We start from the raw sequence: 12,670 nt of genomic DNA, 5'->3' as shown, positions 1-12,670 counted from the left end.
AATCCTAGACCAAGTCACAATCTGGATAGGAACTGTCAGCATGAACGCCATTGGCATATTGATTCATTTCAACAGATGTATTGAGACGAAGGCGTTCAGAAGATACACCAGCATCATAATCATCGTTATCATCATCAGCTTCGTTATCATCGACAAAATCAACGTCATCACTGTAAACATCCGCATTAAACATTGACGCTTCCATGACTGCATTGAGTATCCATTTAAAGCCCTATTCAAAAGAAAAGAATCAACATAGATGGAGAAAGGATTTGGTGCTGGCCTACCACGCTCATTCCGATGCGCCTAGAGCTCTAGACAATTTGTCAGGCGAAAATGATAACAAGAACTCCAATTACATCGATTCAAGCACAGTCACGTTGGGAAGCAGGCGGTATCCATCGTAGAGTGCGAATTACACTGATAGCACCCAGACTTTTGCTAGTCTCTTCCATATTCCTCTGGAAGATCAAAGGCGAACCTGATTGGGAGGATAGTGAGAAATTCCGGACATACAACCAACGGTTCGATTATTTCAGGGCCACCAGACGGCCATGATGGCTGAATTGTCATAAATTCACTTCATGTTCAAAAACAACAATTAGAAGATTTAGAAAATCAAATGGACTAACACTGGCTAATGAATATTACCGGACTACCCATCCACAACTGACAGGCTTATCTGCAACAGTTCTGCTGAAACTTACGTATTTCGAATCTAAAACCCAGGCATACGAGTATTCGTCCGCTAGACAAACATCAATGTCCTTGTCAAAACAAAAAATGCCGTAGGATCTTTCATTTTCCTTGCCTGATGTTGTCGCGTAGACTGCAGGTTTAGGGGTTCACAAAACAGAACAAAAAGCGTGGGTCAATATCAACGATGTGTGTATTAGTGGGGTAAATTATCGATGAACGGATCGTGTGACTCACAGAAATAATGAAGCTGCAAGACCTGCAGAACTAACACATTACTCAAAAAGTCGCTGGAATTTCATTGACAGAACATAATGGTTTTTGTGCTTCTTGTGGAGAATCAGGTAGATGCAGTCCTTGACATTCCCTAAAATTTAATCAAGACTGGAACCTAGACTGGGCGGAATTTGCCAAATACTCTCATAAAAGAGACATTTATATGGGTTTTCCTGGGTCGGGCCGTCAAAATCAAATAAGCGCGTAAACATATAACCTGTATCTACGGTAAAACCCCTTGGAAAAAGATCACTAACGAGAACGGTCAAAGGTAGACACGCCATAAGCATAAAACCTGTTTTTCGTGGGTTGAAGTGTACTTTTTACAAAAGACCCACGATCCATTGAAAAAATATACAATGAAGTTTTACACTTGGCATTGGTAGTTCCTGCAAAGAGACACCAAGGTATCGCAGGGCTTGTAACGGTTACACAATGATTTTCACAATATATATCAAACTGGCTCAGCAGCGAAAACGACATTAATCGATGGAGGCTGGATTTTGTGCTATCATCGGCTAAATGCTTCTTGCGTAGAGTCATGGCCTACTTCCATACAAAAATCGTGATGTGAACAAGAATAAACCAAGCTCATAACCAAGCTGGGTTCCCAAGCTTCGTTTTGTTTTACTAGTCAACGCAGCTTTAAAGCCAAATGTGATTGACAATATGAATGCTATTTCACAGAATTAGCCAGAAATTCACGCTACTTACTTCCCATATTTGAAGGAAGAACATCTTTAAACATAGAGCCAGAGTAGCAAGCCTCCACGTATAGCACCAATTTGTTGAACATTTTTTTTGAATGCATGTAGGCGAGGGTGTCGTTCAACTCCATGGCATACAGCTGTCGCAAGGCAAGGAGAAAATTTCTCGTGAGCTCGAGATAAGTCACTCGATGTGTCAGTCGCCAGTGATGTGGATCCCATGGTTGAAGAATGAGCGATGTTATGTCCTGACTTAGTGCGGATAAATCAGGCTGTTCGTTGGTGCTCGTGGCCGAGCGGTTATAAGTTGCATCTATCAAGCGCACCAATGATGATTCCCAATACACAAACTTCATACAATTAAAGATTCGTGCTGTCCCTCTAGAAGCAAAAAGCAGTATGTTGTCTTGTCAGGAAGAACTCGGCTGACGCGCTCTTCGTATCATCTACGCCTCATGAATGACCTTATACGATCAGCTTCTTTGTTTATGGTATCTACGTTTGCTCAGCAGTCTGAATGGATCGACCGCAAAAACATGTATCCGACGACCTTAAACTTCGTAAAACAGAATGTGACGGTGGAATTTAAGTCATCTTGACGAGACCTAACAAACTTGAATTCCTGGGGATGTCACTCTTGAAATTGACTTCCGAACTTTGCACACTGTGTTCCATTTTTCGGTTGGTGTGTAGAACAGCTTGACCATGAATTATTTTTATAAAGAATTACCGATATCAATGCGCCAACATAGGTTTACGTAAGCCTTTTCAACCCGTAAAAAACCATCCGTCGCATTTTAGCATTTCTAATTCAGTGTTCTCTTGATACATATGCAACGTTTTGCAGACAATATTATCTTACCAACATTCACAACGACTAGCCGCGTTGTAGTCGCGACAGGCCTCAGAGAAAGATGTGACCGAATTGAATAGAAGCAAGAAGAACAGGATTTCCATCAACTGAGGAGTGCATCGTTCCGTTGCGTCATATTCCTCCGGCTAGCTGACTACTTTTTTTGCATATTTGTGCTCGCTGCTGCTCTTCCAACGGTGTATAATCAGTAGCTGAATTAATTTCCACTAATCTGCTATTTGCATGGCCACGTGAATACGGGGATAAACATTCGATTATCTGGAAGTCTGTTGGTTGATTCCTATGGAGTTCAATGCATGGAGATCGTTGGAAGCAGTTTTCTACTTTAGCTAGTCTCATCGCCTTGCCGTTGGAACAGTCACACTCAGCTCATTCGAAAAGACGTTCTTGTTAGCATGATTACATCTGCTTAATGAAATATCTACATAATATATACACTACTGACGCAAAATATTATAACCAAGGTGAGGCGATCCTGCATATCAAACATGGGTATCCAAGAAGCCGTGTGTTTTTATCTAAAACTGATCTGGAAATTTTCTGTTTGCTGATCGTTGATCAAGATGGTGTTCATCCATTCTCTGCTAGCAGTGATCAGCTTGCAAATGTTTCATCACCAACCGAAGTGATATTATGAGTGAGTGGTTGGGTCGAAGTTACTCCATACCTGTCTGATTTTATACGGCTGTGACTGGCTGAAGGGAGCATACACTTCTCGGGGTCCAAATGGTCGATTTCGAACTGTGCTGCGTTGTGGCTGGAATCCCCTGAATCCTATTGCTGCTTTAAGTAGTTTATGTCTGAAGACCTCTTTGTTCATTGTCTGATTGATCAGTTACCGATTTCTAATATGTTGCAGATAGTGCAAAAATGGAAGGAAAAAGATAACGTCGAGCTCACCCATGATAAATCTTTGTACAACGTTAGACAAATTTCAAAATATAAACGATTAGACTCACAATATATCAAGTACCAAAAATATCTCTTTTGAAAATCGCAACGAAATATTCTGTCTGAAAATGTAGTTTCCTAGCAAACTGTCCTGCTACAACAGGATATAATGTCCGTGATAGGCAACGGAAACTTCATACTCTAGGCGACAGCAAATAAAGTGCTACAGATTTATTGCCACTTGCGGGCGATTTCAGAGATGAGCGTTTGTCAAACTGAGTGCTTTGGAAGGGTGAATACGGGAACTCCCCACAACAAGTTATTGTGAGGACTGAAGAAACCTCAGAATAAGGCCTATATGAACAGCTACAAGACCACCGCCTTGGAATGGCGAACGAAAAGAAAACGAGACACTAAGTTCCCGGAAGCAAAGCTGAATGAGAGCAGACCACTAACCAACACAAAGCTCCTGAAGAAGGCGCAACAATCAGTGTTCACAAAACCTTTTAAATCAAGGAGCTTTCTGTCAAAATGCGAACGAGAAACATCGGCTAACGAGAGCTGGGAATATGTCCAAAAACATCTATCGCAGGTCCCTGTGCGAAACACCGGTTGATCAGAAAACACGCACAAAGAGCGGGTGATTACGGATTTCGTCGCAATTGCAAACCCAAACTGTGTATAAATGACCGTTTGAGAGACTTATTGTTTGCGAGGGAACAAATATTTGCCTCGTTTCCTGGCTTGTTTCCGTATGCCGACGCTTCCCATCTCGTCATGTGCGGGTCACGGAGGCGTGGGAAGAAGTTCGCAAGAACAACTTTGACGGTACTAAACCACACAGAGCCTATGTTGAAACAGGTATTCTAAAAGCTGAGGGAATTACCGGTGAATGGCGATAAATATTTGGAGACAGCCATAAATCGAGAGGGCCGCAGGTAGACGTGGATTTAGACTATTCATTCAACAGTGTTTGTTTGCGTTGTTCAACGCCGTGATTTAAATAACTCCTGATTCCGAGCAAACCAAGTTCGACCGACCCAACGTTGTACAAGACCAAGCAGATATTTGACCACTCCCAACTGCGCATATCTTAATATTTTTGAAACTACCGTACAGTGGCGAGTGATGCCTATGATTTAATAATGAGCAAAAGTCAGAAACGGGTAAACCGGGTTTCCCGTGGAGTGAAGTTTACTCGAAGAGATTATGTACCAAATTACTTACGAGAACACTAAACACGCATTTCGTAAATCCGAAGATGGTGACCTGCAAAACTAGAAATCTGGCTGTGACCAGCATGTGCATAAAAAGTATCCACTGCCGCGCCAACTCACCTTTTTAGCACCTTCTCTTGTTGGCCTTCAAGTTTATCATCGCCTTTTAATACTTTTACGAAGTTATCCCGTGTGACATCCTAAAACGAATGAACATGCATGACCGATTATACTAGCGACAGTGGTGTTCCTCAAACTCACTCTCTTCCCAGTAACCATCCACTTTCACCCTAAGAAATAATTAAAATCTAAGATGTGCCCTCCAACTTCAATCATATTTTATTCACGATGATCGCTGTGTGAAGAAAACTGAATAATTCGATTGTTGGTGTGTTTATGAAGCATGGCATTTGGATTTACTCCTCAAGACTAAGGTTGATAGTTGAGTTGAACGTGGACTACCTGGAAGCACTACCAAGTTGCCCTCCTCTACCTCAGTAGTTAAGGAATGCAACATACGTGAGCAATAGCCGCTATCTTTAAACAAGTATCACCCGTCATCACTCAACTGAATCACAGTTTAGCATCTCTTATCTATGATTTTCTTTAGCTGAATGTGCTGTCCTGAACCCTCTGCTTGGATTTGTTGGTGCATCACTCGGGATATCACAGTATATTTCCCCGGATAAATTATTCGTGCACCCTCGGACCTCGTGCACATTTCGTGGTACTTCTGACAAGAACGCCAACCCACTTGATAGTCCAAAAGCAGAAGGGTGAACTCGGTCATGTGCAGCCTAAGAGTTCTCCATGACCTTATGACTGGTTTTCGTCCAAGTGGATTTATCATTCTTTAATATAGTAAAACTGATTAATCTGTCCCAGGGTTCATATTGTGTACCACACCTTGTGGTACATGGTAAAATGATGCAGGAATTCACTTGATTGCTGCGCACCGGAACACGGACTTACTTTTCCAGTGTAGTCAATCACCACACCCTTGTAGATATCCTCGTGGTCGTAGTCATGGAACACTTTGCCTTTAAACGGGTTTCTGGAGTAAAAGAATGACAAGTAGCAGTGGGTCTTGTGCCTCCCGACCACATCTGTCTAGGCTTGGGAAATCTGGCAGTATTCCAGAACTCTTGCAAATTTCGTGTGTCATGGCAGCTAGGCACCTTCAAGATGTTACAGGCGAACGAACGATTAAGCGATAAACGACTTACGATTATTACAGTCTCCACAAAAGAACCAAAGTTTAATGCTTTTAGAAGGTTTTAGAAGGTTCGTCTGCATTACAAAATGTTTAGCTTACTAGATTTTCTGCTTATTATTTCGCCAACTCATCAGCCGGCTGATGCATTCGAAGGACATCTATATATCAATGGTTATATTTCAGGCTAGGAAAACGAGTACTCAAACGAATACAAATCAGTATCATCGTCATCATCATCATCAGAATGTGCTGCTTGCATCAGGGTTCTATGGCAATACAGTCATTAAAACACATCAACCAAAATAAAATCTGATATGACATCTGAAGTGATGCATGAAACCCAATAACTGTCTGCAACTCAAATTCAACAACTATATACATGAGAAATACGTAACAACCATGAGACGTTTTGAGGCCAAATAACGAAGTGCGTTTTCTACACTCTATTTATTAGCATAGAGCAAAAATTGTGTGCGATATTTACTTGGGATTTTTTGCAATGTCGTCGTAGGCGAAGGTGATTATATTCTTCGCTGGAACTTTGTGTTTGCGCATGACTCGATACGCGTGGTAAACGTCCGCCTGAATGAGAACACAAATGACAAGTGAATTAAGGATAATAGGTAGAGTGAGGCATGGAGGCCAAATAAGGCAAGCAGAGTGTGCAGGATAATCCATACTTGGTGAAGTATCAGTTACCACAACAGCATTTGGATGAATTATCCCAAAAAACGGGAAGCATGATTCCACTCTGGAAGGGCTTGTGTGGACCACAGTTCCACATTCAGTCAAATGTCAGAACAACGACCTGCCCACCGTAGCTGTGCGCGCTACTTGATCGCACGAAGCAGCATAGAATTCCTTGGTCATATTGCCTAGCAATTCCGGGGCTTTCACTGTAACAGCCAATGTTCTGGGTAAGTCAGTGGCTTTCGTTGAGATTTCCGAGACTTGGCTTACACAACAGGTTACTCTAGCCTATGCTACTGAGGACCCTGGGAGCGTTCCTTAAATATGCTGAAGCCACAATGATTAGTGGTGGCTTGAAAACCGTCGACTTCGTGTTTTATACAACACCATACATTCCACGCACAGTCAGTGATTTCTCGTAACATAACTCAACAATAGGAACATAAAGGCAACGACAGTCGGATTCCGATTGACGTGAATCACACTATGTACATCTGTAACATCTGAGTTCATTAGAAACGTAGAATCGACCCCAGCCAAAACACAATATCCTTTTATGACAAGGAAAAAGCGACGAAAACGAATAGAGGCACGAAATGTGCGTCCATTAGTGTGTTCATTAGTGTGTCCGTTAGATGTGGATTCTATCCACCGCCTTTCCGAGTGAAATGTCACAGCCATGGGGAAAAATATGTAAGACACAACAGTTTGGTGACCATTAATGCAAAGTTTGAAAACCCTTTCTTATGGAAATTAGATGGACGTTTGAGCCTCAAACCAATAAAAAACCAACGGAAACATACTTGATGTCGATAATTCACCCAGGTGTTGGAACCAGCGACCAGGACAACCCAGTTCTTTGACGGATTATTGTTAAATATGGATGACCAATTGTGGACACCGGTGGCTCCCAACCATGCAACGTGGTCGGTGCAGAACAAGAACGCAATAAGGAGCAAAAAACGGTGCATCATATTCAGGCTTACTTGAAGCTTCATGTGCCTGGAATTTTATACTGTGCGTCTCCTGTTAATCGAACTTTGCCATACAAATGTATGACGATGGTGTGAAAAAAACTATCCACTACATATCTAATAGGTCTGCGGTACAAAGTTTATGTTAATCAGGGTATGATCGAACATTTGATCAGCTTGTTCAATGGCTGATCATTTGTGCAAACCTATTCCAACAATATGTGCACAATGGTGATTTGTGGTGTTTTCTAGGATTTTGTTTAGCACTCATGCGATTCAGGCATTACTGGGCAGCAACCCGAGTCTACAAAATTGTTTTCACGTACCTGCTGGCTTTATGAGCACCTTTAAAAATCCTTTGGTCCACGCGGACATTGAGTTTGGTATCAAAACGTCATAGTGAAAACGTGTATCCCAGTTGGAACTGTCCCAACCTGTTTATAATATCAGTGACAGGAAGTAGGCTTGCTGCGGAGTAATTTATTACAAAATGCCAACTGACCAGTTACAGACTATTGGACAAGAAGGTACAACTCACATATACATCCCAATTACAAAAACTGAACATCCATCTTCACTTAAACGCGTCTTGCCGAATTCTCCTGGATATTCACTGAACGTTGCGCAAGTTGAAACAAATGGTACAAAGCGAGTTTTACAATTTTCGCAAAGATCTCCCTTTTCAAGCGCGTTTAGAAGAAGAGAACTTACTAATCACACGCCTCCTATCAGTAGTATCACCGGTACACATCTACCCTTTAAAGGTCATTCACATGCCATCGATTTTCATGTACTTCCGTCCGGTCGGCTTCTGCAGCGGATCTAGTCGGCCGCCTTTTCGGTGTATCATGCCGCTTACGAATCTGCGTCCCATTTACTCTTCTTGGTCCCCGGCAATCTTGAATCGTATAGACGTAATCTAAGCATTCGGTAACGACAAACGGACCCCGCCATCGACTGCCTGGATTCCGCGACCCCAGTCCACTCCTTCCAGGATTCTGGCGATCCTTCCACTCGACCTTCATGCCTATGGGGAATGTTCGTACCTTTCTACTTGCTGTTTTCTGCCAAGTCCTTTCCTGAACGGCTGCTAAGTTTTCTGGAGCCCCCCTTCCTTCTGCCTCTGGCTGCTCCGGAGTCAAACGTGTTAGCGGCCACAAGCCAATTTCCTGATAAAACGGAAGGCGCGAGTTTCGACCGTACATCAGCATAAACGGGGACTTGCCTGTGGTTGGTTGAATGGGTGCACGATTAGCCAGCAACACCATCGGCAATTCACTACCCAGTTACCTAGTTTGGCCAGACCCTTTCCTTGATCGTTCGGTTATTACGTTCGTTTGGGCCATGTGTTTGAGGGTGGTATGGTGCCATCCTTAGCGGTCTGATACCCAGATTTTGCTGAGCAATGAATGGATCGGTTTCGACGTGAAATCATTGCCTAAGCATATATGGCTCCATTTATCCAGAGCCCAGACGATCGCTAAACATTCTTTCTTGATGGTCGAGTATTTCTGTTCAGCGTTAGTCGGGACACGACTGGCACATTCGATAACCCCATTCCTCTACTTTAGGTCTGCGGCGATACCGCGATCACTAGCGTCCGTTGCAACCGTGAACATCCCCCCGAACCTGGGCAGTTTGATGGTCAGTTGCTGGTCCAACATCCGCGCTTTGACACACTCAAACGCTTCTCTGGTCCACTCGAATTTCCTATTTCGCCCAAGCAAGTCGTAAAGTTGCGGCGTTAATGCTGAAATCCTTAACAAACCGGCTGTAATATGCTGCTCGTAGAGACCGCTTTGAATTGAAAGCAGCACGATACTTGATCTTTGCCAATTTTTTGACAGTAAGCTAACTTCTCCGTGGCCCATTTTATGACCCAGCCGTGTCACCGAACTTCGCGCGAGCTGTGTCTTGGCTTCATTTGTTTGCAGATAAGCCTCACTGCAGTGCTTGGATAACCGCCAAGCTTGATTGCGCCATAGCTTGTCACCAGGGTGGTCGGCCGGCGTGTGGAACTCCGCTGGAAGGACTTCTTTCACGGAGGACCAGTCTATATTCCAAGAATCTCTTCTGGCCGCATCCAGTGTCGCCTTTGTCCGGCTACTAAGGAGGATCTTCAGCGTCGCGCATTAACTCCGGTCGGCGTCCAGTCTGGTGGCCTGCGTGACCTCCTCAAAGTCCTCCAGGAAGTTTCGAACATCCCCACCCTCAAAGGGTTGTGGCCACGGAAACATGATCCTTAACTTGATCACGACACCAACTAAAAGGAAGGATGCCTTCCCTGCGGAGTAATCTATTAAAAAATGTCAACCGACCAGTTACAGTCTATTGGACAGGAAAGCAAACCTCTCATATGCAACTTACTTAGGAAAACTAAAAGTTCAGCTTCGCCTAAACGTGTCATGCTGAAGGTTTCTGGATATTCATTGAGTGTTGCTTAAGTGCAAGCAAATGGTACAAAGCGAGTCCACAAATTCCGCAAATATCTCCCTTTTCAAGCAAATTTACGGGAAGAGAACATATTACTCTCATGCTTGTCACATTTTTAGTATCGCCGTTACATCAGCAATCCATGAGTATTTCACAGAAAGAATGGTTTTATAAGATGACTTTCTTTTTAATTGGTCGTCACTCGAGGAACCTGTCAACATTACGTGACTATGTGTTTTGATTTCTGTGATTGAAGGATGTTTGGCGCTATATCCAGTCTAACTGAGAGCTAATCGCACTACTGATCAGCAGTTCTTGGCCCAACTTTTACTTGGTTGTTCGGTAGGAAGACAACCAGACTGATCTAGTGGAGGGTATCCTCTAATAAAACGCAACCGATTATTTGAAACACAGCTTTGAAGCTTTTCGCATCCGTACTATAATGTGAGCAACTTCTTCCACTTCCTAGAAGTTGGCCTTCAACTACGTCACGATGGTACTCTGAAACGATCGATGTACCGAAAACCTACTTGGCCCGGTCAATACATCAACCTTAGCAGCTTTGCGCCGCCAGAGCAGAAACGAAACATGATCCAGAGCAACTTCTTCCACTTCCTAGAAGTTGGCCTTTAACTGCGTCACGATGGTACTCTAAAACGATCGATGTACCGAAAACCTACTTGGCCCGATCAATACGTCAAATTTAGCAGCTTCGCGCCGCTAGAGCAGAAACGAAACTTGATCCAGAGCCTAACTAACAGACCGAAGACAATATGCTCTGAAGATGTGCTGGAACAAGAATTTCGAACTCTCAACAACGTCCTGAGATACAATGGATCCCCCGACAAGTTGATTACAATGCATTTGAACAGGGAGGAAGCAAACACCATGACAGCCACAGCTGGAAGGAAACCAGTTTACATTAGCTTCCCGTTTAACGGAGATATATCGGCCGGTCAACTGAACACAAGACTTTCCACCAGTCTGAATAAAATTTTTCCGGCCGAATCACTCCGAACCTGGTTCACCAGCAATCGTTTGTACCCCTTTAACCTCAAGCATAGAGTGCCTGTCCACGCCCAAAATATGTTAGTTTACTCATTCTCTTGTTGCTGCGTAGCGGAATACATCGGACGCACGACTAGGCAACTCGGCCAAAGAATGAAGGAACACAATCCTCCATGGTTAGCTTCTGGAACCAGGACGACAATAAGCATCTCTGTAATACAACATTTAGCTGACACTGCACACGACCTGATACCCAGCCAAAGATTCCGCGCCGGCCGATCAACCTAGGTTAGTACAGCAGCGCACAATTACAGTGGCTGAAGCTATCGCCACACGACATCGCGACCCGATCCTTTGTCGGCAGATCCTTTGTCCCTGTGTCGTACTTACAATGGTCAAACGCACCTCACACATGCACCTTGTGCTGAACATACAACTACAGCACCCCCCGAGCTGACTAGCTCAAGTCATCCTATTGGTGACCTGAACTAATTGTTCTTTGATAGGTAGCCAATGTCGTCTCACTCGATTTCTTGTCCCTTTACACCATACTCATTCAAGTATGTTAAATAATGCTTTCTTAACATTTGCAATTGTATCACCTGAAAAGGCCTTGCCGAAAACTTGTTCGTCAACCAACCTGTGTCCTTATTATAAAGGGTAATTTTTCGAATAATATAGGTTCCTTTGAAAGCTTCGGCACATCAAAAGTCTCGGCATGCATAACTTTCCCTAATTCGGTACACCATACCGTCGAGTATGATCTGTGTCCCGGAGTTCCCATCTTCCGGGCTCCAACAGCCAGCTCACTTCGGACATTTTTGGCATGTACTAGCATACTAAGTAAAAAGAAGACGATCACCTCAATACAAAATCGGTGGGATTGCCTGATTTGTCTGAATGCTTAAATGTCTAAATTTTTGTGGAGTAGATCACTTCGGTACCCAACACATTTCGAAGGTGGGCCACTGAACTCGACGCTCAACGGTCGTACGCCTAAAGGCTCACTCGCCCACATCCGCCGGCAACGACCGGGAAACTGCATTCTCCACGAGAAAACCAGCGTAGCGATTAACTCGTTGGCCTAATATTATAATAAAAGGGGAAAATTATCACAGAATAGTGGTTAAAAGAACCACTGAATATCTGAGACTCAAAGTTATGTATTGAGTGGCCACCAGAAATTCTAGCTAGTTCGTGCATTGATCAGCCTTTGGGCATGCGGTCGCGCCGTGAGGTGGAATTCCATTTTAAGCCCCAGCAAATCTCGTGATTCCCTTGCTGATGAGCTGGCCTGTCCTGGTCTATCAGGATTAAACCCTTGCTGATGAGCTGGCCTGTCCTGGTCTTGTTGACGCGCATCTATCAGGATTAAACCTCAGTTCAGTGTTTACTCGATAGATTTAGGTGGAACGTAGTTCGCACTTGTACTCTAGTTCCGCAAATGAACAAATACCCAAATGTCCATGACATCTTTGTGGGAACGGTGCTTAATATAAACCTCTTTCTGCGCCCAGTTTGGACACGCCTATCCAAAGACCCAAGGAAATGAAGAATGACAGGAGTGCTCAGCCCGAAAGTTAGTTTACGGCCGTCTCACAGTCATCGGCATGGGATGCATAGCGGAAGGCCAACATTTACTGAAAACCATTAAATCCCCTATTTTGGCTTGCCTGACAGATCAGCAA

The 12,670-nt window shown here is 43.7% G+C and overlaps 1 protein-coding gene across 1 annotated transcript in view; it reads right to left on the bottom strand.

Moving 5' to 3' along the window:
- Nucleotides 1-12,670, bottom strand: part of T265_15545 (hypothetical protein) — a gene marked incomplete at both ends in the record, with an annotated part of 27,285 nt that overhangs the window by 2,253 nt on the left and 12,362 nt on the right. The window contains one exon of the mRNA XM_009178570.1: nucleotides 708-829. Coding sequence (XP_009176834.1) covers nucleotides 708-829 — 122 coding nt within the window. The remainder of the gene's footprint in view (nucleotides 1-707; nucleotides 830-12,670) is intronic.

This window comes from Opisthorchis viverrini, assembly GCF_000715545.1.
Source record: "Opisthorchis viverrini unplaced genomic scaffold opera_v5_589, whole genome shotgun sequence".
NCBI lineage: Eukaryota > Metazoa > Platyhelminthes > Trematoda > Opisthorchiida > Opisthorchiidae > Opisthorchis > Opisthorchis viverrini.
Note: the sequence above shows the minus strand (reverse complement) of the source record. Positions and strands in the feature narration are given on the sequence as shown.